We start from the raw sequence: 24,222 nt of genomic DNA, 5'->3' as shown, positions 1-24,222 counted from the left end.
AAATAATAATTAATTGTTTAAACAATTAATGTTAAATTAATTTAGTGATTTACCTCAATCTCATTAAAAAATAAACTTTATTTGAAATTAAAAAATGCAATTTTCTATAATTATTCTAAAAGAATATTATTAAAAAGAATAAATTGTTCAAATAATAAGGTCTATTACCATTATTTAAGTACAACCTCATTGTAATTGAAAATTTGATAAAAAGTGCAAAATTTTGGAAAAAACCGCTGCTTTAGAACTCTATTTCAAGAGATAACAGCTAGAAACAATAATGAAGTGTTTAAAAAATTTATGTACACATATACTATAATTATTACTATGAAGTAGTATTTTCTGTATTAAAAACAATATATATTAATAAAACCGCAAAAAATCAGAATTAGCTCAGACAATTCTCAAAACTTATTTTTGCACTCCTAGGGGTTTTTGGTCCCTTTAAAATAGACTTATAGAAGTGATATTTGAAAAGTAATATTTTATTCGTATTTATTATCTAGTAAAGAGAATTGTTGATTAGGATCTCGATTCACCTAATATTGACGATTCCAGATGAAGCTTACAAAAACAGTTTTTTTCTTATGAAAAATACGGATTAAATTCCATGAGACTCTTACCACCTCTAAATTTCATTTTTTTAACAACAAAAAAATTGGATTTATTTTTTTTTATTCCAAAAAAAATTTCGGGAAATATACATAAAACTTCAAAAATAAAATTTTTAAATGCATTTTTGAGCACCCTCTGGATACACTTCAGAATATTTTTTAATGTCTCAAATCTTTTAAAATAGTTTAAAATTTCAAAAATCGTCCTAAAGTAAGTAATGAAAAGTTTTTTCACATAAAAGTTCCTTCATTCTCACGTAATTAATGAAAAGTTCTTTCACTAAAAAGTATCATTAAATTTAATCAGAACTTCAAAATGGACGAAAGAGATCTCTTGCAAAAAATGTACAAAGGATCCGGAAATAGGTTTTGTAATTCAACATACTTCGGGTGCTACAAGAAAAACTAAGATCCGTTTTAAAAAAATGGTTCCACTCTCTTCCGGAAATTCGACCCCTATTTTTCCTGACATTTCCAGAGTTCTTCCCCAGACATGTCTTATTTCACCTTTTGCTCTCTCTGGTAGTTTCCGTCTTGAAAATTACCTTCCTTTTTCTCTGACGATAAAGACGGAAGTACGAAACTGAATAAGATTCATAAAGTTCAAGGTAGTCTTTCTACCTTTTCTTTCTAATGACGTCAAAGGTTTCCGCATTTTTTTCTATTGGATCCTCTTTTCTGTCCTTTCTGCAATTTTGTATGTGGCATACCGACACTGAATCGCAAGTAATTTGCAATTAGTCGCCCGCCGAAGCGACACCACCCCTTTTCCTTTTGACCCTCGGAGCTACACCAAAGCGGTTTCCTCTACACCCTTTGGCTCCTCGCCTCTGACTCATCCCCTTGACTGTGAGGCTGTAGCTGAACTCGTCTGTATCTCTATAGGTTCTAAAGATAAAAGCTCTGGCCAACCCCCAGCCACCTGACTCTAGAGAATCAAGCGCAGGAGGCACGACCAGTGTCTTTTTAGAAGAGTCACATTAGACGTTAAAAATTAAAAACTTCGAAACCCGGCACGTCGGTGCACAGTTGGGCAAAAAAAACCTCCGTGGGCAAATTTATCTTTAAAAGACAATAAACATCCGGTTTTAACTTTTTTTTTTAACAACAGCTAATAACATTTCTTATTGAACTGTCATGATTTATTTTTAAATTTTTGTTTATTTATAACAACAATGAAAAAAATTGGACTTTTGAAATATACCGGTTTTTGAAAAATGCTTTGATTAGATCAAAAATACCTAGAAATCTAAAATCAACTATTAAACAAAGACGTTCGAAATTCACTTTTTTCGTTTAAAAATGTCCAGAGCTTTTAATTTTTGTCCGATTATGAGTTAAAAAAACATTCAAGTTCATTCAATTCTAAAGAGCATAACGCTTTGAGCTTCCGTCTCCTCTGTTTGTTTATTAATAATTTTCTCACTCAAAGTATGAAAAAATACCAATTATGTTCTTAACTTTTTGACTAAATATTTTTAAAGTGACAAGAATATTCTATTCATAACCACTTTATTAAATTTATTTTTGTTTGTATTAAATCATTATTGATAGAAGATAACATTTTAAATTTTGTTAGTGTTTTTTTAGCATTAGGAAATAATTTGTTGTTAAAATAATGCTACCATACTATAATTTTTTTTAACTTTTTCACACTTTCAAAGAGATCAGACAAATACAATTGTATGAAAAAAAAACTTGAAATATATAAATTATTATTTAGGCTTTTATTTTAAGGCATTTTTTAGAGTTATATATTAATACTATTATTTCAATAAATAAGGAATCTTCAAAAAACTCTAAAACTATTTAAAATTTGAAAATATTTTAAAAGAAAATTAGAACAGAATGTAGATTTTTTAAGTTTATGAAATAAATTCGAAACGATTAGCTAAGCTCATTAAAAATATTTGCTTACTCATCTCCAATTCTGGATGATAAGAGACTTCGCTTCAGATAGTAATTTTTTTTTTGCAATTCTAGGGAGAATTTAAATTGATTTTTTCATTTTGAGAAACTAATTTTAAGAAAATACTTTTAAATATTTTTAAAAATTTTCAATGATTTCTAACATTTTAGATAAAAATGTAGAAGATAGTGGACAAAAATTTTCAATTTTGCATTTTACAAAATTTTAGGATAAATTCGAAGAAGTTTCAAAGATATTTAAAAGTATTTTAAATATGAAACAAGAATGTTCAACTTACAAAGATTTTAACCAATTCAAAACCAAATTTCGAATTTCGACGAAAAATAAATTTCGAAGCACTTTAAAAATTTTAAAATGTTTTAAGGGGAAAAAGTCTTAAAATTTTTGGAAAAAACTTAAATATTTCCTTATTTTACCAAATTTAGTTTTAGAGAATTTAAAAAGATTTGAAACAGCCTAAATCATTTTCAAAATTATAAAACGAATCTACAAGATTTCAAAGAATGTTTTTTAAACTTTGCGGAACTTTTTCGAAATTAAAAAAAAAAATTGAATAATTTGAAAACATATTGAGAAGTTCTTAAAAACCTTTTTTAGTAATTCGAAAATAATTCGAGTCAGTTTAAAAGATGTTTTAGAATTTTCGAAGTTTTGAATTGATTGAAAATGGTTTAAAACTTTCAAAGATTTCCAAAAATTGATCAGGTAATAATAAATATTTTTTATGAGTTAAAAAGTCAAAAATTGAAGCAATTAAAAAAAAACCTGAAAAATAAATACTTATTCAACATTTTCATTTTGTTCTTGGAATTATTTTTCCCTAAAAATTATAATTCATTTAAAAAATGGTTTATTTATAAATATTTGTTTGTTAAAAATTCAATAATAATACTGCACATTTTTGTTAGGATAAATTGTATTCAGACCTTACAGAATAATTTCCATATCTCTTATGGTCCTTTATATTTAGCTTTGGCCGCTAAAGTCCTCTATTTTAAAAACTTGGTCCCTAAGGTACCCCATTTTCAGTGGAAAACACATTTCTTTTTATATTATAAATAAAAAAGAAGTATATAAACATTAGACTGTTTCAGTTTCATGAATATTTTTTATTTCTCAATTAGTATTTGAAACCCCTTCTTGAATAGCAAATATTGATCAATTGGTAAATTTTTAGTGAAATAATGGCGAAATGGTGAACTTATCCTGAAAAGTATGTTCGTGATGCATCGTGGTTGGTGAATAGAAGGAAATGGACAGTAACGATATCTCGGCCTATTCGTCGGTGATCAGAGAGTGGCAAGGAGGAAGTTTTCGTGGCAGAAGTGGAAGAAGAAAAAAGAAACGACAAAAGCCATGGAGCGAAAGAATCGCAGATTGGACAAGAGCCTTTATAGCCTTTCTGTTTAGCAACGTTGGCATCGTGTGCCTAGTGGTCAGTTACACTATTGCGGGTGCATTTCTCTTCCAGTTTATTGAAGGAAAAAACAGCCTCAAAAAAGCCAGTCACGTACTCAATTTAAGAAACGACACTGCTTTCCGCCTTTGGGAACTCACGTCTCAGGTAATATTTGAAATCCAATATTTCAATTTCTATTAAATACTTTCGAAAAAAAATTAGTTACAGAAGGCGCCGTGTCCTGAAAATCATACAAAAGAGAGTTTCGTAGCCCATGAGGACGTTCAAACCTCCTCTTTTCACATTTTCCCTATCTTGCTAGCCTTACTTTCTCCTTTCCAACCGCGTTTCCCCTCCCTGCTCTTCACTCATAGATTCTCTATCGTTTGGAAGTTTTTACTTCTTTACTTTTTCCTCTTTTCCCAGAAGCAGACATCAAGTCCTTTCTTTTACTTCCCTTGTCCAGCTAACACTTCACCTTCACTACTTAATTGTACTATCGTCATAACCCTCTCTTCAATTTCCTTACTACACTTCCTTACTTATAATCATATCTTCTTCTGCCTCTTACTTTCTCTTTATCTTCTTCCTAATTCCCTATCACTTTCTGTACTCACTCCTCTTACATTGAGCTTCAGTACTCATACTTTTCCCTTCCTAATTAACCTTACTCTCCTGCTCATTACCATTCTCTTCACCTCTCTCTATTTTTTATTACTTCTACGCAACTTCTCTTTACTTTTTCTATCTGTCCTTCCCTCGATTATCGCCACTACACGTTCACTTATTTCTTCTCGTTTCTCCTACTTTACCTATCCTGATTTCCCCTCATTTAACATCCCACCTTCTTATTTCCAATGTTCCCACTCCATTTATCTACAATCACGTACCATTTCTCACTTCCAATCATTTTCCTCTCATAATTTATCGTCGCTTCTTCTACACCTTCTTATTTTCCCTCACTACGCCCATTTCCACTCATTTTCCCTCATTTTCCCTAGTTACCCTCTACTCATTTTCTCTAATACAACACACCTTATTTACCCACCCTTCTTTTACTTCTTCTGTCCCATCTCCCTTAGTTTATCTTCCATACTATTTTCTCACTTCTCCTTACTTCCATTAATTTAGCATCCTTCATTTTCACTCACTTTATTTGTTTTCTCCCCCCTGTATTTCTAAGGATCCTCTACTTCCCCACCCCTCATTTCCCTTATTTCTTCTTCTTCAATTTACTTTCACTTCCCCTACTTTCTCTTCAATAATTTCTTCTCATGTCGCCTACGCCCACTCGTTTCCCCTCACTGTTCCCATTTTTACTCACTTCCTCTACCTCATCTCCCCTCATTAGCAAGCAAGGGAAAGCATTAGCAAGGGAAAGCAGGAAAAGTGAGTACTTTTCCTGCTTTCCCTCTCCGATTTTCTACTTCTGCTTCTATTTGTCTCTCACTTCTACTAGCTCCACATACATCATTTCCATACATTTTCTCTTTCCTACTATCCCTACTTTCGATTCCCTGCTTCTACTTCCTTTTTCCAGTCAAGACTTTCTTTCCGCTACTCACCGCATTGCCTTCATAGCGCTTTCTTCACTTTTATCACTACAATCTCATACTACCCGTCCTTAGAATCATTTTCTATACTACCTCTGACTTCTCCTACACCCCGTTTCTAATTTTCTATCGTTTGTTCTACTCAGTTCTTCCAGATTAACCCTTAATTTTCATGCTTCTCTCTCCCCAATTTCCCCAACTCACCGGCTCATTACCACTCACTTGAGCTATCTTTATTTTCCATTACTTCTTATGATCTACTTCCCTTCATTTTCGGAATGTCGCTTATTGTCGCTACACGTCCACTTATTTTACTTTGATTTTCCTACTTTTCCTCTCCTGAATTCCCCTCACTCAACCTCATAGCCCCTTTTTTTCACTATTTTCACTTTGTTCATCTACAGTCACCAACCATTTCTCATTTCCTATCACTTCCCTTCAATGATTTATAATTACTTCTGCTACCCCTTCTCGTGTTCTACCACCACACCTATTTTAACTCATTTTCCCTACCTATCCTCCCCTAATTTCCCCTAATAAACTAAAACTTATTTACCCGCCCTTCTTCTACTTCTTCTGCCCCTATTTACCTTAATTTCTGTTCCATAATACCTTATTACATCTCCACACTTCTATTACTTTGGCATCTTTCATTTCCTATCACTTTATCTGTTTTCTTCCCCCTGTATTGTATTAGATCCCCTACTTCCCTATTCCTTATTTTCCTTATTTTCTCCTTTCTCATTTCCGTTCATTTCTCCTACTTCTTCCCCACGATATATTTTCACTTCTCCTACACCTGATAATTTCCCCTTACTGTTCCCATTTCTGCTCATTTCCTCTAATTTATCTCTCCTCTTTACCACTCAATTTTCCTACTTCCCCTCTTCAATTTTTTACTTTTACTTCTATGACTTTCTCTCACTTCAACTAGTTCTACATATCTCATTTCCCCTCACTTCCTCTACTTTCTCTCTCCTCTTTTCTTTTAGATGAAATACTTCTCCCCGCATTACCTTTTATTTCCCCTAACTTTTTCTGGAGGATCCACACTGAAGTAAAATTTGATTCAATTTTTGGTGTTTCCAGTTTTGAGCCCTTATTCACCTTTCAAATTTAGTATTCCGTAACGCTCTAAGGAAACCCTCATAATTTTGGTCTGGTGTCCCTTTGCCCGTCCGTTAGTCGTACATTTTTCCAGAAAGATTAAATGAGTGGAAATAAGTGTAGGGAAAGTGAACAAATTCAGAGGGAAATAATTGTAGGTAAAGTAAAAGAAATCAAGGGAAATAAGGGTAAATAAGAGGTGGTATCGCTCGGAAAGTGAGGAGGAAGGGTAAGGTAAAGTAGGAGGAGAGAGGATAGGGAACCCAGGGAAAGTCAGAGGGAACGAGAAGAGAGAAAGTAGCGAAAGTGAGAGGAAGTGAGGTAAAGAAAAATAGGCAAAATGTGTGAATGTAGGGGAAATAAGAGGGAATATATAAAGCAATTATACTAACTGGTCAGAGAATTCCGATAATTTCGCAAAATTCCAATTTTTTAGCAAATTTATAATATTTTTACCACATGGAATTCGGAGAATTTTTTAAGCATTTAGGAAATCATTTTTTTTAGAAAATTCAAGGAATTTCAGGATATTTCAATATTTGAAAAATTCAAGGATTTAATGGAATTTGAAGAATTGTTTAAATTCAAGGAATTCATAGTATTTCAGGATTTCACAGAGTTTAGTGAAATTCACAATTTCAGAAAATTTTCACATACAGAGTTTTTGACGAATTGAAAAAATACGAGGAAATTAGAATATTTAAGATATCCTGGGAAGAGGTAATTCGGAACATTTCCAAAATTCAAAATATTTAGGAAATTCAGGCTGCTAAAGGATTTTAAGAAATTCAGATAATTTCAGGGATTTCTGAACGTTTAAGGAATTCAGAATATTCCACAAATCAGGAAAATCCAAATAGTTTGGGTTTCAGGACAGACAGACAGCTCAAGTAATTTAGAGAATTCAAGAAATTCTGAGATTTTTACGCATTCAAGAAAATTTTAAGAATTCGAAACATTTAAGGTATATATTATTATATATAAGGTATATATTCCAGAATTCAGGGAATTCAGAATATTCAAAGACTTTAAGACAGAGAAATTAAGGATTTTATAGAATTCCATAAATTCAGAGATTCTAGGTAAATTATGGCATCTGCTAAATTTTTATTCCTCTAAATATGAAACTCTTATTTTTTTAAATATTGAAAGCTGTCATTTTTTAGTTTATAAGGCTTTAAATTTGATATCGTACCAGTTTTCAGTAATTCAAATTCCAAAGTTTTTAATTTAAACAGTTCTTAATTTTAAAATGTTCCACCTCTAAGTTGTAAAACTAATTTATTTTATTTTATTTTTTGAAATATTAAGTAGTTGCATGATATAAATTGGTTCTTTAAGGTTTTCAATTCAAGATTGTTCATCTTCAAGCATTTATTTAAGTATAATGTGAGGACATTTCAGGTTAAAATAAATTATTCTACTAATCGTTGGTTTCAACTTCTTTTTTAGTACTGCAATATAATTATTTTCAAAAGATGAAAGTTTGAAAGACTTAAAAATGAAACAAAACCTTTTTCGAGGTTTCGATGTATGGTTTCATTTCAATATTGTATGTGTAACTTTAAATGATTGCGCATTAAAATAATATAATGCTGAGAGCTTGAAGCTGATCAACAAAATAATTGTTTCAAAATTTATAATTGTAAGAGATTAAAGTCTCTACTCGCGCTTGAAATTAAAAAATTTTAATCATCATAGATTTGAGTAATTTAATTAGTTTTACTAAAACTACTATCAGAAGTCAATTATTAATAATAAACACTTCTTCAGAGTAAATTTTCAGATGGGATGCTGAATATTACAAAGAGAAACAGTTTGACAGTAAGGTTTCAGTAATATTTCAAAATTTAACTATTTAACCATGTAATACTCGTAAATCGAGAAAAAATAATTTATTTGCATAAATTTACGAATACACATCTAACTTGTCACTCTTGGCGTTTATTCATATGTACTTGTATTTTTATTGCAAAATTAATTCTCTCAAAGTAACCATCAACGGTTGACAGATTCTCAAATTTCTCAAAGGAAAAAGATAATTTATGTCTCAAAACAGTAAGAATCAAAGGTTTAAGCAAATTTCTGGTTGGCATAAAATTTTTTTATTGATAGCCGTAAATTATATTGAATATGTATCATAAATACATGAAAAATACTTTAAATAATTCAAATAAAATATTTCACTTTAAATTTTGTAATAAAAATTAATTTTAAACTATTTGGCTTAGGGCACCTTTATAAAGTGCTCTAGAAATCTAGAGGGGGGGGGGGGGATCGAAGTAAAAACTGATGGTTGATAATGGTAAAGTTTAATCATAACTTGATGAGTTTGAAAACTACTTTTATATTTCAGAGTTGTTTCTTTATCCCCTATTTTTCCCCATTTTTTAAAGAATTATTTTTTTCTGTTTTCGTGAAACTTGCCACTCGTCCCCATTTTTATTTTTTGCTTGATTTCCGATTGATTTGTTAGTTTCCAATAAGAACAGAAAATTATTTTTAGTTGAAAAGTCTTTTATCTTTTTGCCTCAAAATTTTATAGAAATGTGAACTACTTTGTTAAAAAATCATCTCTTTGATGAAGCTTTATCTCGTTGGTTGCAAATTTGACTATTTTATTTTTAGAAAATGAATCTTCTGATTAGGAATTATCTTTTAGATGAAATTTTAAACTATTTAATTGGAAATTCAGTTTTAAAATGTGAATGCTTTGCTGAAATGTCCTTTTCTTTTTAACTCAGATTTATTTTTTTCCAATTAAAGTGTAACTATTTCACTTTTGGTTGAAAATTGATACTTGGAAATAAAGATCTTTTTGAGTTCAAAATTCAAATATTCGTATATTCCAACTATTTCGTTGAAAGTATAACTGTTTGATTAAAAATGTCTTTATTGTTTACTTAAGAATTTTTTTGCTAAAGATGTAACTCTTCCACTTATGTTTAAGAATTAATATCTTCAATTTAAAATTGATATTTGTAGGTTGAAAATAAAATTGTTGGGTTACAAATTAATGTTTTTTGTTGATATTTTTTTGTATTAAATTAATTTTATTGTTACAAAATCCAAACTGTTTGGTTGAAGATGTAATTAGTATGTTAAATACTTATATTTTTTTAATTAAAATTTACTACTTAGTTTAATTTTAAACTTCTTTTAAATACTTATTATTATTATTATTATTATTATTATTATTATTTAAAGATTCAACATTTTAGTTCAAATTCATGCTCTTAGGCCGATAGTTGAACCTTTATCGACAAATTTTTTTGTATTTTTCTAGAAAATCACACAATTTTGTATTATATTAACTTCATCTGAAAATCTATATTTTTTATTTAAATATCCAACCATTTTTTTGAAACTTGAATCATTTTATTAAATATTAACTCTAAGATAGAAAATAGATTTTTCGTTAAAAAATCACACTCATGAGTTAAATATTCAACGGTTTACATATAATTTATGTTTTTAGTTCCAAAATCAAACAATGTTTTTATAAATTAATGATATTGATGTGAAAATTAACTATTGAAAATTCAAAAAATTTTAATTAACTATTCAGTTAAAAAAGTTTCTTTTTGGTTAAAAAATCAAATACTTGGTTACAAGTTGAATTACTTCATTAGGAATTGATTTCTTAAAAGATTCACATTTTTGATTCGGAATTAAATTTGTCTTAAAATTATTTTGTTTACTGGTCCAAATTTTTTTTTAACTGTATATTTAATATTTCCATTTTTTGTTAGAAACTGATCCTTTAAAAGTTAAATAATCAACTATATAGTTGAAAATCCATCTATTTTATAGAAGATTCGTCTAGCTTGTTGAAAAATTAACGTTGTTTCTTCAAAGTTAATCTTTTTAGTCAAAAATTCAACCATTTCGTTCGACACTAATCTTTTTGAGTAAGAATTATCTATTTACTTCGGCAGTCTCTTGGAAGAAAATTTATCCCTTATTTTAGAAGATTAATTTATCTTGATTTAAAGTTAATTTTTTGTTAAAAACTGAACTATCTGCGAAAGAACTTGGCTGCTTAACTAGAAAACTTAACTAATCAATAAAAAGTTTAATCATTTTTTGAAAAATTTGTCTTTTATAAAAGTTGAAACATTTTGATAATTATTTAAATGTCTTTGTAGGTTAAATATTTATCATCTTTGGTAAAAATCTTTGTCATTCGAAAGTTCAAGTATTTGGTTGGAGTTGTAATATATTTTAACTTGAATGCTTAGAAATCTGACCATGAATTCAATATTCTATTTAAAATAATTTTATTTACAAAATTTATTCCCTTATTTTCGTGAAAAAATCACCCTATTTCTCCTGTTTTGAAAGAAGCCTAAAATATGTTACTTCTCAGGGTTGGTGAGGGGGGGGGGGGCAAATATCTCAAAATTAGTAACCTATTTTATGATCCGCCCTCACTTCTTCATCTTGCTTATTCTTATTTTAACACTTAGTGTGATCAAAATGAAAATGAAAAACAGAGTTTCATGTTCTGAAATACTTTTCTTTTTCAATTAGTTAGAAATTTAATAATTTCAGCTTTTTTTATTTTTATCCACATCACAGAGAAAGTCCAAGCTTTCTCTGATCTTGAAATTGAATAAAAATGCTGCAAAAAGTTGATAACTGCATTAAGAGTTTTGAATGTGTTTGTGATAGTGAATGTAGTAGTGAACGAAAGTTATCAACTGTTTGCAACATTTTTTTGCAACTTTGTTTCAAAAAAACGGCTGAAGGTTTTTCTGTGATATTTCAAATTGTAATGAAATCCCTGAGGCGTATAAAAGTAAGTAACATAAAGTTGGAAGTCTCTTGATTGCTATTAGTTTCGTGCTCGAAGAAACAAACCAACAAGAAACTTTCGTTTTACACTTGAAAATCCCAATTGGAAGTAAGTGCTTTTAGAAACATTCCTATGAGAGAATGCACTTGACAGAGTAATTTACGATCAGATATGAGAACTTTTAATACAGAACTTTGTTCTATAACTGATGTCGCGATAAAAAAAGCCGGGTCTATTATATTCTCACAAGTTCTGGAACTTTTGATGAACTTTAGAAAAAAATCGTTTAAAATTTACAAAATAAAGTTCTCCTGGCGTATCAACGAAACGAATTGAAATAATTAATTTGTTTTGTCCATACGTGAGGAGAAATTTATATTGTAAATTTCAAACTATGTGTCGCAGCAAATACTTTAAATAAATAAATAATAAATATGCCGCAGCGCAGTAAAAAAATGACATTTTTGCTGTGAAATAATGTACAGCCAACAGAGATTAGCTGATTTGGACAACAGCCAAAAATTGAAAAAAAAACTAATCAGATTTCTAAGAGAGATATTTAGCCTGTCTTTAAAAATAGATTCTCAATTTTTTCATAAATAAAAAAAAAATGACGAAAAAAATTGCCATTTTTTGTATTTGACGTTTCCGGTGCTGGTCAATAACATGAAAGTTGTTCAAATCACTTAAGTTTCGTAGCGTTAAATTACGTGAAGATCCTATAATATTACACAATGAAAAATATATTTTATAAACAAATTATTTGTTGAAAGAATATTTTCCACTATTTTCTATCATTTTACGTTCTTTATAGTTATATGGAAATAAATTTGGATAAAAAATATAACAACAAAGAAATTTCTTTTTAATATTATTATTGTTAATATTATAAACAAATTCAATAAAGAAATGCATTCAACCAGACATTAATCGATAGAAGGATTCGTTTTTTATGTAATTTTTTTTTTAAATTAGGAACTTTATGATGATTTTAGAAAAATTGATAATTTGTTGACTAATCTTATGACTCCTGTTAACAAATAGGGGAAAAAAAATTTTGTTGAAAGGAGCCGGATTAATGCCTTTGTTTAATTAATTTGTTTATATTATTAACATTAATAATTTCAAAAAGAAAATTCTTCAACATTATATTCTTTTTATCAAAATTTCTTTCAATAAAACTTTGAAAAACGTAAAATTCAATTAAAACCATTAAAAACATTCTTTCAACCTATAATTTGTTTATAAATTTTTTTCTTTATTATATAACATTGGAATATCTTTATCTAATGTTACCTTATTACACCTAAACGATTTTAACTATTTTTATGTTATTGACGAGCAATAGAAACATCAAATATAAACAGGGACATTTTTTCGTTATATTTATTTCTGTATCAATAAATGGAAAGCCTAATCTAAAAATAAGGTCAGTAAAAACCTAGCAATCAGGGAAAAGTCAGTCATCAGAGAAAACAGTCTAAAATTCTTGGACGATCTTAAAATTTCTTTATCAGTGATCAGCAATAGTTGTATAAGATTAATTTTTTAAACTTTTTTTTTCTATTATTTATATAAATAAACTAAGTGCGAAAATGAGACATTTGTTAATTATTATTTTTATATTTAAATACATTACCTAATTAATAACTTAATTAAGTCCATTCTCGATGAAAATGAATGTTGAAGTATCTAAAGAATATAAGTAATTAACAGGATATCGAACCTGATTGTTATGAACAAATTATATAAAAAAAAATATCAAATCGTGAAAATTTTGCTTGAAATTAATGTTTATAAGTCGAAATTTTTGATTTTATCAACACGGTCATATTTGATGATGAAAATTTAGCGTCTGTTATAATTTATTTATTTTATTAACTAATTATATGAAAAAATGTATATTTAAGGCATTCATTAGTGGAAAGTTATCGTTGTTCTTCCTTAGTACTCGTCAATTATCTTAGTGGTAATAAATGATAAAGATTGGTCATTCGATGCTATTTGTTTGTTTCATAAACAAATTCTGTGAGTAAATGCATAGTTTGGCAATTTATACAAATAAATTAATTCGTTTTCATTCTTAACGTTTCCAAATTATATAAGTGGTAGAGTTTAGTTTCTTCATTCTAATCAACTTTAAATTAAATAAGTGATAATGTTTAGTGGCAAAGACTTCTAATTTGATATTATTTGTTTATTTTATAGTTAATTTTCATTAAAAAATGCACCGTTTGGGCCACTCATAGACAGAAAGTAAACTTTTTTCTTTCTTATCACCTTAAAATTATATTTCTTGCGATTTTCAGCAATCAGGATTTGGCATTCAACATTATTTGTTTATTTCATAAACAAATACATAGTTTACACATTTGTGGAAGAAGGTAATCTTTTTTTATTATTGCAGTTAAATGATATCACCGGAAATATTTTGTGCTGTTCTAGAAGGATTAGCTTTTAAGATGTCTACTAATGTGCAAACTATTTTTTTATAAATTTAGAAAATAATATTAAATGAGAAGTCTTTACCACAAAACGTTATTATTTATAGAATTTCAAGACGATCAGAAAGAAATATCGGTTACTTTCTGTCTAAAATGGTCAAATTATGAATTTTGTTATCAAATTTATTTGTAACATAAACAAATAATATCGATTGACAATTCTTCTTGACTAAAAATCACAACTTATGTAAGTTGAAGACGATTAAAAAGAGGAACGATTAATTTCTCTCTATATATGACCAAACTATGTATTTGTTTTAAATTTTTTTGATAAAATTAACAAATATTATTGAATGACCAATGTTTAATTATCAGTATTTCCACCAATATAATTTAAAGGCACGATTAAAGAAAAAATATTCCTCTTGGTCAATAAAGGCCTAATGTATGCATTTTTAAATATAATTTGTAAATAAAGTAAACGAATTATACCATAAAACAAATTTTCATAATTACATATAATCGGGCCGACAAAAGCAAGCAACTAGAACTTACTAATATACCTTGAAAGCAAAATCACCACGATGTTGGTACTTTGTTAATATAATTTGTTTATAACAATTAGATTCAATATCCTGATAATTCTTTATATTCTTTAGATACTTCAACTTTCCTTTGCATCTATAATTGTATTCATGTCACTTGCTTAATCTCACATCCCTTTTTAGTAACTTTTTTAAGGTAAAGTCACAATGGTTTCTTTTTTTTATTTTTGGGCCTCGGGAAAAAACCCTTATAGCTTTAGTCTGGTGTCCATGAGGGTGGCTCAAAAAGGCTTTCATTTTTAAGAGGGCAACGATCCCCCCAATTTCATTCCAAATCCGAAAAAGGAAATTCCCTAATTTTTTATTTTATTTTTTTTATTTTTCGATTTTAACAGGTGCCGGTTTTGACTTGAAGTTTCCCATGTAAAATGCATGGGGGAAAATCATTTTTTTGAGTTTTTAAAATAATTTTTAAGGGTTTGAAAAAATATGACGGGAAAGTATGGTGGCCTGTAGAAAATTATCCAACGAAGAATTTCATGTATCATATATATCGGTTTGACACCCCTAACACACCCCCACGAGTACCTGAAAACCGCCCTTAAAACCAAAAATTTCAATTCTTTATAAAATCGACATATTGAGCACTGAATGTTGGTCTTTTTTTACACGAAATTATTAATATTGGTCTAATGGAATATTTATTATCATTGGTTGATTAATTTCTAATTATTTAAACAAACGGAATTTGTTTAAATATTTTTTTCCGAAAATTTCTTTTCTTTCCTTAAAAATTATTACGTTTAGTCTAGTGGAATATTTATTAACATTAGTTCATAAATTTGAATTGTTTAAACAAATGGAATTTGTTTGAATATTTTTTCTTAATTTGTTTTTTTCCATAAAAATGATTACTATTTGTGTAGTGAAATATTTATTAACATTAGGTCATTCATTTTCAATCATTTAAACAAGAGGAATTTGTTTAAATAATTCAGTTTCGATTTTTTTAAATAAAAATTATTACTGTTTGTCTAGTTTAATATTTATCAGTGGTAATTAATAACGAATTAAATATTAATTTGATAATAATTAATTTATTAGTAATATTTAAGTAATAATTATTATTAAAAAACTGTTTTTCAAATATAATTAATCAAACAACGTTGATAAATATTCTGCTAGACTAATAGTAATAATTTTTAGGGAAAAAAACGAATTTTCGAGAAAAAAAATTATTTGAACAAATTCCATTTGCTTAAATAATTGTAAATTAATTACACAATGGCTTTTACATGGGAAACTTCAATTCAAAACCGGCACCTGTTAAAATAAAAAAATAAATAATCAGGTAATTTCTTTTTTCGGATTTGAAATAAAATGGGGGGGGGGGTCGTTGCCCTCCAGCATGCAACACAATTTCCATGCATTTTTGGACTACCCTGTCCATCCTTCCCTTATACACGTTTGCTGGAAGGGAGGAAGTAGTGTTAGAAGAAATAAAGGCGGGGAGGGAAAGCGATGAGGTGAAAGTAAAAGTAGGAGTAGGGGTAGCAGAAGGGAAATGGTGAAAAAATAGTTGAGAGGGAGTGAAAGTAGGAAGGGAGAAGCGAGGGCAGCCGAAGTAAGGGTGGAGAAGTAGGGAATGAGGTTAGGGTAATAAGTGGAGTTAGGAGATGGGATACAGAGGTGGTGAAAGTGTTAGAGGGGAAGGTAGCGGAGAAGTTGAAATGAGGAGAAGTATGCGGAAGGGAGTGAAAGTGAGGGAAATGATGAGAGAAAATTAGAAATGGTAAGGTCAGTGCTTGGTAGGGAAGTAGTGTGAATAAGATAGTTATCGAAAGTGTTCATATGTGGAGAAAGGAAGTGAATGAAATTGAAATTAGAAGATGTAAAGTTAGAGAAAGTTAGGCGTCGAGAAGGGTGGGTTAAGGAGATGAAAGAAGAGTGAGGAAGGAGAAGTATAAACTATGAGGAGAGGAAAGATAGGGCGGGCGGAATCAGGGATGAAAAAGGCAAAATAGGAAGAGAAGGGATAGTGAGGGAGGTAGGGGGATGAGTATTAGGAAGTGAGAATAGTGAGTAATAGGGGTAGTGATGGATGGGAAGGAAAGTGAAGGACGATGGGGGGAGGGTGAGAGTGATAAGATATAATTAGATAGTGGAGGAAGCAAATATATTGAATAATTTTTTTGATGAAAAGATCACCTTAATTACTTTTTCCAGAATAAATTAACCCATAGATTATCTAATATTGAATTAAGGTATATCTGTATATATATTATAGTAATAGCATATAACAGTAATTACATCTGAACTTCAATTCTTAAATTCTTTTCAAATCTTTGAGGGTATTTTAAAATATTTCAAAGAACTTTTGTTATATTTCAATAATTTAAAGGTATTTCTAAGGTTCTTAAAGATTTTAGGATATTTAGAAGTACTTCGTGGATTTATGAAGAGATTTAAAAAGTTTGAAAGCATTTTGAAAGATTTAATTAAAATATTTTGATGGATATCAATAATTTAAAGATATTCAAAAGAATTTGGAAGATTTTAGGGTATTTTTTAAAACTTACCAGGAATTTTAAAGAGTTTACAAAATTTGTAAGGACTTTTAAAATATTTAAAATGATTTTCAATATTTTAGGAAAATTTAAAATGTTTAAGAGACTTCAAGGTATTTCCAAGAGATTTAATAATTGTCGAGGAAGTTCCAAGAATTTTATAGATTTTAAGGGATTTAAATAAATGTATGATTTTTTCAAAAATTGATTAGAATTTCGGAAGATATGAAATAATTTTTCAGGATCTATAATACTTTAAGATATTTCAAAAGATTAGAGATATTATAAGATTTATGATGGTTTTAAGGATTAAAATAATGATAAGGGGCTTTATTACATAATTAATTAATATTACATGACATAATATGGTTTTTTTAAAGCTCTTAAGGTATTATAATAAATCCAGGATTTCAAGAAATACACTTTATTTCTTTAAATTATTTTGTAATATTTAAATGGATTTCAAAGAATTTATTTCCAAGATTTCCAAATATTTGAATGTATGTCCAAAGATTTTTAAGAGTTTACAAGATTTTAAAAAAATTTTCAAAATGTTTGAAAAAATTGTAAAGGATTAAAAATAGTTTAGGGTATCTCTAATATATTTCAATCATTTGAAAGTGATTCTGAAGGATTTGAGGATATTTTTAAAAATTGCAAGGATTTTGAAGGGCTTTCAACAATTTATGAACATTTAAATTGTTTTCAAGAGATTTGAAATATCTTGGGGTATCTTGAGAAATTGGAAGAAGACATTTTTCTCTTATGATATTTTAACCAGTCTTCTAGGATTCCAGAAAAAATGGCGTTTTATATCATTTTGCAAGATTTTATAATATTTTAATGGATTTTAAAAAATTTCGAAGATCTTTAATTATTTTTAGGTATAACCAAAGATTTTCAAGAATTTTTAATAGATTTTAAAAGATTGTAAAGCACTGCTAATTTATTTAATGAATTGAAGGGCTATCACGAAATTTAAAAAAATTAAAGGTATTTAAAACATTTCTACGAATTTTTAAGAGACTAACAAAATTTTAAAACATTTTATAAGAATTTGAAGGATTTAAAATATCTTGGTGTATTTTGAATAGAATTCAAAAATTTGAAGTGATTTCAAAGAATTGTATTGATGTATGTATATGTAGAAAATTCCAAGGAATTTTTAAGATCTGTCAAAACTTTAAAGGGATTTCAGAAGACTACAAAGGTGTTCAAAATATTTTAGTGTATTTAAAAAAATTCTGACGAATCTGCAAGAGTGAAAATTTTTTAAATTGAAATTAAAAGATTTAAATGTATTTTAAATATTTCAGAGGATTTCAAATGATGCTATGTAATTTTCAATGAATTTCTTTAATTTAAATGGTTTTAAAATGATTGAATTATTTGAAGGGATTGACAAAATTTGTACGTGATTATTTATAACGCACCCTGAATGCTTATCTCTTCATCGTAAATACTTTTAGATTATTTGAGTTATGTGTTAGGAGTTTGGACTTACGAGTTAAGAGTTATACGTTAGGATTTAGGGGATAGAAGTTAGGATTTAGGTGTTAGGGATTATGAATTTAGCTTTATGAATATTTAGTTAAGAGTTATGTGTTAGGAGTTATAAGTTAGTATTTAGGTGTTAGAAGTTATGTGTTATAAGTTAGGAATGATGATTAATTATTTATATATTATGCGTTAGGAGTTAGTAACGGGGAGTTTAGAGTTATAAGTTAGGAGTAATAAGTTAGTACTTAAGAGTTATGCGCTAGACTTTAGGTGCTTGTAGTTTGAAGTTTTGATAGTAGTTAGGATTTAGAAATTATGAATCATGAGATTTGAATTATAAATTATGAGTTAGGAGTCAGGTGTAAGGAGTGAGGTATCATTTAACAGGAGTCTGGAGTTACGAGTGATGTGTTATAAGTTTTTGTTTCTGAGTTATGAGTAAAAAGTCAGTTATCATGAGTTATTATTTAGGAGTTATCAGTTTGCAATTATATGTTAGAATTTAGGAGTTATGAGTTATAAATTAAGATTTAAGTGTAAGGAGTATTGCAGTATGTGTTAAAAGTTCTGAGTTATATGCCAAGAGTTATAAGTCATTCGTTAGGAGTTATGAATTTAATGTTAGGAGTTATGCATAATCTGTTAGTTCCTACGAATTTAGATTCAGGAATAAAGAGCCGGGCATCATTCTTTAGGCTTCAGGAGTCAGGAGTTAGGAGGCAGGAGTTAGGATTTAGGCGTTAGTGATTAGGAGTCATGAATTGGGAGTTATGAGTCAGGAAATTTTGTTGGTAAATTTATGTAGCCATCCTAAATAATCAGTTTTGTTGGTTTAATTCAGCAGTGTCAATGAAGCGTTAGCTTTTCATCAATGGGTGTTGATTAATTATTCTTGTTTTTCGATGTATTTGTTTTCAGCTCAACGTTTTTTCGGAGAGGTCCTGGAAAGAGAGAGTTCGTGCAGAGCTTCAAAATTACCAGAAAGAGATCGTGAGTGCAATAAAAAACGGATACGACGGAGTGGATTCTCTCGAAGGGAGCAAGCAATGGAGTTTCGCCGGTGCTTTTCTCTACTCTCTCACCGTCATTACGACTATCGGTATGTGCTATAAATGAGAGTCCATTCTCCACCTTTTTTTATTTTTTTTTCTCTATTCATTCCAACAGCAATTAAGGATGTTCTGGGTGTACCGCCACACAGTGTGGCAAAATTACGAAAAAATCTTAAAAATACACTGAGAAAAATGTTCGAATAAACCAAACAAAAATTGTTTTACATAGTAAGATTGAAGAAAGGAAATGTTTTGTTTTAAATAACAAAAAATTAATAAAATTTCAGCAAATTAATAATATCTACCTTAATCATTAAAAAAAAATTTTTAATACGATTAATTCGATTTATATAAAGGATTTGCTTCAATTTAATGTATATGTGCAGAGCAGGATTTCACACAATAAGGACTATAATTTCTATAATTTTAAGGCTTTGATAATGCGATTTTTTCTACCTTTTTCACTATTTTGAACAAATTTGACTAATCGATTTTTTGAGTTATCTGTACTTATAGCTTCAATTTTAATCACAATGAAATTCTGAATATTCGCCCATTTTTATTATATACTCAAACTTACTGTTTGAAAATTTATCTTTTTTAATAGAACAGTAATCTTTTTTGTTTGAAATTTCATTATTAAGGGGTTAAAAGTCCACTTTGCTCTAAAAAATTCAACCATATACATTTAAAACTCAAATATTTGGTTGGAAATAAAATTAGTTTAAGTTTCAGTTTAATCTTTTTTGTTTGAAAATTAGACTATTTAGTTTAAAACGCTTCTTTGTTAGGTAGTAAGTTCAAGTAGCTGGTGATAATTTTCATTATTTTGATGAAAATTTCATTCTTTTGTTGAAAATTCAAGTAGTCTGTTACAAAATCAAACTTTTTGATTGAAAGTTATTGTTTTGCATTAAAAAATTAACGTATTTTTTTTTTACTTCTTCTCTTTTCATTTAAGTATAACTGGTAAGTCAAACAAAAAACCTTTGAAAACTCTGGAAAATTGCTGGACTTGTATATTTGTTTATAACAATACTGAGTAATTTTATATTTCATGTTTAATATTTTGTATTACTTTGAATTGGATTAAAAGCAAAAATCTTAAATATAGCGAAAACCATTAAAAAACCACATACCATTTTTCATATGAATCCAGTTCTTCACACCAGATTATTAGTTTACAATAAAGTAATAAATGATGCTTAATTAAAAATAAGTTTACTCAAATTTTAAGATTATTTCCAGCTTTATGTTTAAATAAAGTAAACAGGAAAATTTTCTTTTTTTTTAACCAAATAAAAATATTCATAGTTTCTCATTTGCCTCGAGTCCAAGTAAATCCCCTTTATTCACATAAACTTCTTCGGTTAAAGAAAATCTTTTGTTCAGATTAAAATTTAACTTCAAGTCAACATAATTTCCCTTATTTGTTAGCTCTTTGTTGGTTCAAATGAAATAAAATATATCTCAAGCAAACTGTTTTTTTTTTAATTCAAGATAAATAATTTTTGCGTGTATCATGTCAATGTTGATTTTCAAATCCTATTTACTTATTTTTGCATTGCTTATATTTCTATTCTATTTATTTCAATTATTCAAGCTCTATCTGTCCTTCTTGAATTTTTAATATTTTCAATGTAATATTTAAAAATTGACAGATTTTTAGTTACAGATTTCAATTAATTAATTATTTTGAATTGAAAACTATTTCATCAAAAATTTTCGAGAATAAATAATAATTCCGAATAAAATGTTAAAATACGAGTGATTTGAACAGAACGAATTTGAAAATTAAACGCTTACTGCTTACTTCAGAATTTAGAAATTCCTGCTGGAAGGAAAATAAAGTTCTAAAAGTGTAATTCACAATTTGAACATTTTTAATTTCTTAAATATTGCAATGTAATAAAATAGTTCGATTTTTAGTTTAGAAAATTTATTTTTAACAAACGAAAAAACGATTTTTCAACAAAAAATATAAAAATGTAAATAAAATTATGTATCTTCGTCCAAAAAATAATTTCTAAACAAAGCAGTTTAAATTTCAACCAAGTGTCAGAAAGAGCCTTGGAAATTTGGAATATTAGTATAAGAATATTCAGTTATTATTACTTTCGCGAAATTTTAAAATTTTTAATTGTTACGTTTTCTTAGATTCGAATTTAAAATTTCAAAGTCTATACATTTATATTGTGCCATTCCTTAGAATTTTAAATTTAGAATTTTTCTAACTAATCTGCTATAAATATGAAAATGGACCTATATAAGTTGTGAAATTCTTTAATTTTTATTTTCCAATTCTTTGTGAGTATACGATTTTAAGTGTATTCTAAAGTTTTTAAGTGATTAATTTCGAAAGTTAATTGCTACGATTTTTGCGTTTTTGCCTTCATTGTTATCAAAAGAATTAACATTAGCAGATTTATAGATGCGGCCCTTTAGTCCAAAATATAAATTAAAAACTATAAATTTGTGGACATTACAGGTTAAAATTAATTATTCAGCTGTGTATTGGTTTTAATAATTTTTCCAACTATAAAATGCAATCGTCTTCGAACGTTACGTTTTCAAAAAATATTAAAAAATAACACCAAACCTTTCTTGATGTTTCAATATAAAATTATTCTGTTTTAAATTATCTCAATTTAAAGTTCTTTAATTTAAACGATTCAAGTTTAAAATAATTTATTATTAAATATTTCAAACTGAAAGTTGATTAAGTAATATATTAAATTGTTTGATTGATAGTTTCGATATTTTGGAAAATGAAAAAGTTATACAAGTTTTATAATGATGTGTTCCGGCTTATGACTTGAGTTAATTTTTTTTGCAAAATCCCCTTTTGTTAAGAAAACAAGAACTTCGAAATACATATAAAAATTGAAAAACTGTAATTGTAATATATTTGAAGAATTTTATTATTTTCACTGAAACCACTGAAACTAACATTCGGAGTCAAAAAATGTGTAGGCTTCTTATTCATTTGAAAAATTTTAGTTAATAATCTGTAATTTTATTTTGATGCACAGTTTTGAAAATTTAAAATCGATTCCAGCAAACAAAAAATATTATCTGCGAACGCTTGTCGATTATTATTATACATAATTAATTTTTTTTCAATTCATAAAAATTTGATTAATAATGGATTCTTAAAAAGCTTATATTTTTCTTACTAGGAAATAAAAATGCAGAGATGTGAAGGCACATCTACATTTGCTGCTATAAAAAAAATATTGTTGTTGTTAAAGCCGAATCGCCAGTGAGATTTTATCGTCGGTATTAAGAATAGTAGGTCTGTAAAATTTGATCAAATGTGGGTTTTACTGAGTCTCAGTTTCATTGGCAACTAATTGCATCAAGAATTAATTGCCGGCTTTGTTTTATTAAGCTGAGCTCCATAATGATCAAGCATTAACATCCCTGTTTGAAAAGTTTTCTAAATGAGGAAAGTAATTTGAATGCTAATGGATTAAATACTTAAGAGCCATTTTAAATAGTACACAAATTGAGATATATACTAATTTTTATTTACTATCCTCCTTCAGTAGATCAGGTTAATTTATAAGCTCTCTCTTTCAGTAGTAATTACGTACTCTTGTCAGACTTCAACGTTTCTGATCAAAGTCCATTATCACTACTAAAATAGTGAGTCAACAGTTCCCATGTAAAAAAATATAATTTTTACCTGACTTGCATTTTTAAATATCAATATCTTTCCTTCAGACTTGACATTCTTTCCCCTCCCTTCCTCTATTTTCCCTTTTCTTTAAAGAACTCTACTTTTCCCCTATTGTCTAACTATTTCCAAATTCTTCCCAATTTTTACTATTTTTTCTTAAAAGTTTTTTTTTTGGTTGAGAAGTCTACTGTCACGTTTTTTGTCGATAGTTCACCTCGTTTGGTAAGAATTTGTAATACTTGTTTACCAATTCTATTCTTTTTTTGAAAATTCAACTATTTTGTTAAATAGTTATCTGTTTTGGTAAAAAATTCATTCCTTTAGGTTGAAAATGCAACTACTTTGGTAAAAAGGTTTATTTTTTGTTGAAAATTAATTTTTAAATTGCGAATTACATTATTCTATTTCAAAAATATATATTTCTAATTGAAAATTGATTTTTCATGTTTGAAATTTGTTCCTTTTGTTTTAGAATTCATATATTTTCTTGAAATTTTTCTTTTTTTGATAGAAAATGAATTTTTTGGCTGAGTGTTTCAGTTGACTGTTTTGTACGAAATTCATCCTTTTGGCTTCAAAATTCCATCATTTGGTTGAAATTGTTTTTTTTTGCGTTTTTGGCAAATATTTTTTGATGAAAAATTCAATTCTACTATAAAATTAATCAGTTCAGTTTGAGAATTTTACTCTTTTGTTGCAAATTTGTGGTTTTTCTTTAAATTCAGCGTTTTTCTATTTCAGATTAAAATATTTTATTATTGAAATATTGAGTATTACATGCTTTATTGAGAGTTCATAATTTTTTGTTAAAGATTCATAATTTTATTTGAAAATTCAGTTGTCAGTTGCTATATTAAGTTTTGAAATAAGTAATTTTAAGATTCTAGTATTTTAAAAATAATTCGTCTCTTTTGTTTTAAAATTTATCTATTTTAGTAGCAGGGTCATATTTTTTGGTAGAAATTCCAACAGGTTGAAAATTCTTACGTTTTATTGAAAGTACGTCCTTTGATTGAAAGTTAATCTTATTG

General features: G+C 27.9%; 1 protein-coding gene across 6 annotated transcripts in view; it reads left to right on the top strand.

Annotated features, from left to right (window-relative positions):
* LOC117177262 (two pore potassium channel protein sup-9-like) overlaps nucleotides 1-24,222 on the top strand; it is a 193,233-nt gene that overhangs the window by 8,099 nt on the left and 160,912 nt on the right. For 5 of the 6 annotated variants that reach the window (XM_033367847.1, XM_033367848.1, XM_033367849.1 and 2 more), the window contains exons 2-3: nucleotides 3,722-4,108; nucleotides 19,376-19,556. In XM_033367847.1, the coding sequence (XP_033223738.1) occupies nucleotides 3,797-4,108; nucleotides 19,376-19,556 (493 nt within the window). In that variant the 5' untranslated portion in view covers nucleotides 3,722-3,796. Of the gene's footprint in view, nucleotides 1-3,470; nucleotides 3,559-3,721; nucleotides 4,109-19,375; nucleotides 19,557-24,222 lie in introns of those variants that run through there. The other variant, XM_033367851.1, reaches the window with a different exon arrangement.

Source organism: Belonocnema kinseyi, chromosome 7 (assembly GCF_010883055.1).
Source record: "Belonocnema kinseyi isolate 2016_QV_RU_SX_M_011 chromosome 7, B_treatae_v1, whole genome shotgun sequence".
NCBI classification, from domain to species: domain Eukaryota; kingdom Metazoa; phylum Arthropoda; class Insecta; order Hymenoptera; family Cynipidae; genus Belonocnema; species Belonocnema kinseyi.
The sequence above is the reverse complement of the archived record's forward strand: the minus strand, read 5'-3'. Positions and strand labels throughout refer to the sequence as shown.